We start from the raw sequence: 3,891 nt of genomic DNA on the forward strand, positions 1-3,891 counted from the left end.
AATGAGAGAGGTATGCGTACGGCGTGGAGAAGGCTGTGTTGGGGATGGTTATCGCTGTCTGGAGGGGTAAAACGAAGGGCGAGACTCCCCACGGCGGCGGCGGCTCCCACCATCCCGCCTGCCGACTCATCCTTTCCCCCTCCCCCTCCCCCCGCCCTAGGGCGTGACGGAGGACCCGCAGGCTGCAGCCCCTAGGCTCCTACCTGCTGATGGTGCAGCGGCACCACCATCACCACCAACAATGCCGCTACTGCCACTGCTACTGCTACTGTCGCTACCCCCTGCCGCTGCCGTACCTCCTCCACCCGCCGCCTCCTGGCGCCGCAGCGACAGCCCCAACGGCATCCCCCGTGATGCCATCAGACGCGACATGGGGTCCTCTAGCACCTGGGCGGTACACGGCGGTACACGGCGGTACACTCGGGACGTGAGATGGGCCATTGGGGGGCGGGGGACGACGAGGGGGAAGACGAGTGACGCCACGGGCGAGTGACGAGTGACGAGTGTGTGTGGGGGGGGGGAAGAAGGGGAGTGAGGAATATCCGCATCTTCAAGATAATGCACAAGGTGGTCATGTATGAGGGGAGGGGGAGGGGAGCGGAGGGGGGAAGGGGGGGGGAAAGACGAACCACGAACGAGTGAAGCTGCTGCCAAGGAGGGAAGGGGGGGATGGTGGAGATGCGAGGAGGGGATGGGGAAAACGGCCCAGTAGAATTGTGTGCGTGTGTGTATTGGGGTGGGGTGTTGGGATGGGGTGGGGGTTTGTCGGGTTCTTTAGACGTGTTGGACCGGTGTGTACGACAAGTGTATGTGTACGACAAGTGTATCTTTGATGCGGGATTAGGGAGAATTCCGAATCTGACCTTTTCCGGGTTCCGTGTTTATTCTCTCCGCCGTACAGGCGCTCGTTGTGGAAGACGCAAGTATAACTATATAATTTTCCTGTTTCCTAAAAATGGATTCTGTTGGCAGGAGCTTCAAATTCAAAAACCTGAACAACAACAGCAGCAGCGAGGTCTACCCAACCCTGGACACCGTCCACCAACTCGCAAGCGCCCGCCCACTACAACCAAGAGATATATCGCACCATACGCGCAGCGTCTTCCGCCGCAACCGCCTCAGCCAACGGTTCTTGTAAGCCGTCGCTAGCACTGCGATTGCACAGGGAGTCCGCTGCGGAGGCGGCAAAGCTGCGGACGGTGGAGCAGCCTGGGGGGAGTCTCGCCCAGGGTAGCGGCGTCGCTCCGGGTGCGGCCATTGTCATCGCCACCATCGAAGTCGTTCGGGAACGGGAACGGTCGGTCCAGGTGGATAACACCGCGCCATAAACGTACGTTTCCTGTTGTGTTGACGACGGGCTGCTGGAACAATGCTGAGAGGTTATCTGAGGATGGCCGTGAGATTGGATCGGTCTGATGGGACGTGGTTGACGCGATGATGGCCGTGCTGTGCGGCTGCTGGTGGACTCCGCGACGGGTACAACACCATCGTCTAATATTTCCGTTGTGACGCGATAAGCCTACAATAGGGCAATAGCAGGAAACGGTCGTCCACTAGGTTATAGTTAAACCGGCAGATGACGTTAGGGCGATGTCTTTTATGAAGCAAGTGCAACAGCTGCAGGAATTGCCATAGAAAGCGACCATCATTGCGACCGCCAATGCTTGAGGACGGCGGCCCTTACCTCCGACAGCAGGGTCGACACCGGCGGTGATCGGGAACGGCATGGGCCGATCAGCTCTGCTGCTCTCCGCATTTTGGAATAATTTATTCGACAATCAGCCCTAGCAACTTTATATAGGCAGCTAAAGAAAACGACGTCTCTAGATCGAAAATGTCAACTCAATTTGGCTTTCACACGTGGCCATAATGAAAAACTTACAAACAGGATTCTGCTGAGCTTCAAGCGAATTCTCTGTTTCTCTGCTTGTACGAGCTGGAAGCGTTTTGCCGAGTGGACGTACCTTTTCCGTACACCCTTTGCGCCGCGTCTGCAGAAGAAGAACTGGGTTGCACCCAATGCTTATGGTTGTGCGATCTGTTAGTTCATCTCTGTTTAATCTTGGGATCCTGCTCCCAAGTGTGCTGCTGGAGATACAGTGCTCCTGAAGGAGGTGCGTCCTGTATATTGTGACCTCGCACGCTACCCGCTTCAACCTCGGAAGTCTTTTTGAGTTTGGTGCTTTCCATCAGCACTTCTGAGCAGCCAGTTGCATAAGCATCTGTCTACAGCGTATGAGCGCCGGCCTCGTCCAAGCAGCCAACGCCTACATGGACTCAGCGCGGTCCAAGCGCGATATGAATAGCTGGACCTCAAGTTTTCTGTATTGCTCTCAACCCTACAAAGCTATGGAGGCAGCCTGTTTTGCTTTTTTGATGTCCCACGCAGCACACGATCGTGTTGGCGTTCGTGTTATTGCTGCCTGGACAAGCGATAATTGAAATGGGCTCCATTCCAATTGCTATATCCTGAGGTTTTCCACATTCTCTTGCTACCCTTGCTCCTTGCTCATGGACAATGCTTGCAGGTTCCTGCCAGGATGCAGACCATGCTTAAGCAGCGCAGCGGCCTCCGCGCCGCCCAGCCAGGCCGGCGTGTGGTGAAGGTAAGCGCCGTTGCATGCTCGTAACGCCAACGCCTAAGTATTCAACACCCAGCTGACCAGGGTGCGAGCGCCCCAGCTCCCCACCATGACCACAATGTAGGCGTTACGAAGCGCTAGTGGTCCGGTATGCGCTTCTTTGCGTTTCCTTTGCAACTCTATTAATTCCAAGTCAGTCCTATCCTATATTTGTAACGCTTCATACGAAATCCTTACTCGATTTCTCAGCTCTTTCTCAACGGTGGTTCATGTACCCGAACGAATGCCATCTCTTCGTGGCTTATGGCAATTTTCATGTTCGAGCGATTATCCGCAGCCTTACAGCCGCAGTTGCTATAATAAAACATACGTACACACGTTTATATTACGCGCACCTTAGGGCTCATCACACACGCACACAGCGTTCGTTACGCGACAGACACACATTGGCTTTCCTTCCAACATTCTGCCTATCAACCTGCTGCTTTGCCTGTTGGTCAATTCGTTGGTTGGTATTGGTTGGCCCACAACAACGACTCGGTTTAACGGTCTGGATACTCTTATTTGTTTTGCTTTTCTTAGGCCCTGTCGTCCAGGTCGCGCACCCGCCCTCTCGCACACCACTCGCCCCACTTCCTGCCCGCCAACCCCACACCTCCACCCAGAGGTTCAAGTGCCCTTCATTATCCACCCCTAGGTGCCCCAGGTGCCACCACCACATACACAATAAATTGCCTGCGCATTTTTTCCTCCTCCATGTGCTCCTGCTACCTTTTGCTGCCCCTGGTACGGCAGGTTCGTGCCGTGGCCGCGCCCCTGAAGACCTCCACCTCCGCGCCCTCGTCCTCCAAAGCGCTGGTAACCCCCGAGGTGAGAGGGCTTGGGAGAGGGGGAAAGGGGAATGAGGGGGCAGGACGGGAAATGAGAGCACGGATAGTAGGAACCTGTTTTCGCAATGTATGTATGTATGTATGTAGGAATGTATGTATGTAGGAATGTAGGAAGGAAGCGGGTTTGGACGCTCGCTTGTAATGTATATATATTTTTGTTGCTTGACTCTCAGGCAGGAAAAAGAAAGACGCAGAGCTGCGGTGTTGGCGACGTTAGTCCGTTAGGACGCCAACCACTTTCCTACGCTTTGTGTGTGTGTGTTCGTGTTTGTGTTTGTGTTCCTTGGCACGTTCGCGTCGGTTGGTCGGATTGGGTTCACAACACCACCACAAAACTACTTCCCGAAAGGTAACCCCCCCCTCCCCCCTCTTCACTCGTTCGTGGTTCGTCTTTCCCTCCCCCCTCTTTTCCCCCCCCC

At 55.2% G+C, this 3,891-nt stretch overlaps 2 protein-coding genes across 2 annotated transcripts in view; one reads left to right on the top strand and one right to left on the bottom strand.

Moving 5' to 3' along the window:
• VOLCADRAFT_104782 (uncharacterized protein) overlaps positions 1 to 1,258 on the bottom strand; it is a gene marked incomplete at its 5' end in the record, with an annotated part of 4,232 nt that extends 2,974 nt beyond the window's left edge. Inside the window, 2 exons of the mRNA XM_002950604.1 lie at positions 204 to 387; positions 1,088 to 1,258. Coding sequence (XP_002950650.1) covers positions 204 to 387; positions 1,088 to 1,258 — 355 coding nt within the window. The remainder of the gene's footprint in view (positions 1 to 203; positions 388 to 1,087) is intronic.
• Positions 1,259 to 2,019: 761 nt separating this feature from the next.
• The window catches only part of VOLCADRAFT_104783 (uncharacterized protein), a gene marked incomplete at both ends in the record, with an annotated part of 7,582 nt that continues 5,710 nt past the window's right edge, over positions 2,020 to 3,891 (top strand). The window contains 4 exons of the mRNA XM_002950496.1: positions 2,020 to 2,040; positions 2,082 to 2,114; positions 2,529 to 2,606; positions 3,378 to 3,452. Coding sequence (XP_002950542.1) covers positions 2,020 to 2,040; positions 2,082 to 2,114; positions 2,529 to 2,606; positions 3,378 to 3,452 — 207 coding nt within the window. The remainder of the gene's footprint in view (positions 2,041 to 2,081; positions 2,115 to 2,528; positions 2,607 to 3,377; positions 3,453 to 3,891) is intronic.

Source organism: Volvox carteri (genome assembly GCF_000143455.1).
Source record: "Volvox carteri f. nagariensis unplaced genomic scaffold VOLCAscaffold_19, whole genome shotgun sequence".
NCBI lineage: Eukaryota > Viridiplantae > Chlorophyta > Chlorophyceae > Chlamydomonadales > Volvocaceae > Volvox > Volvox carteri.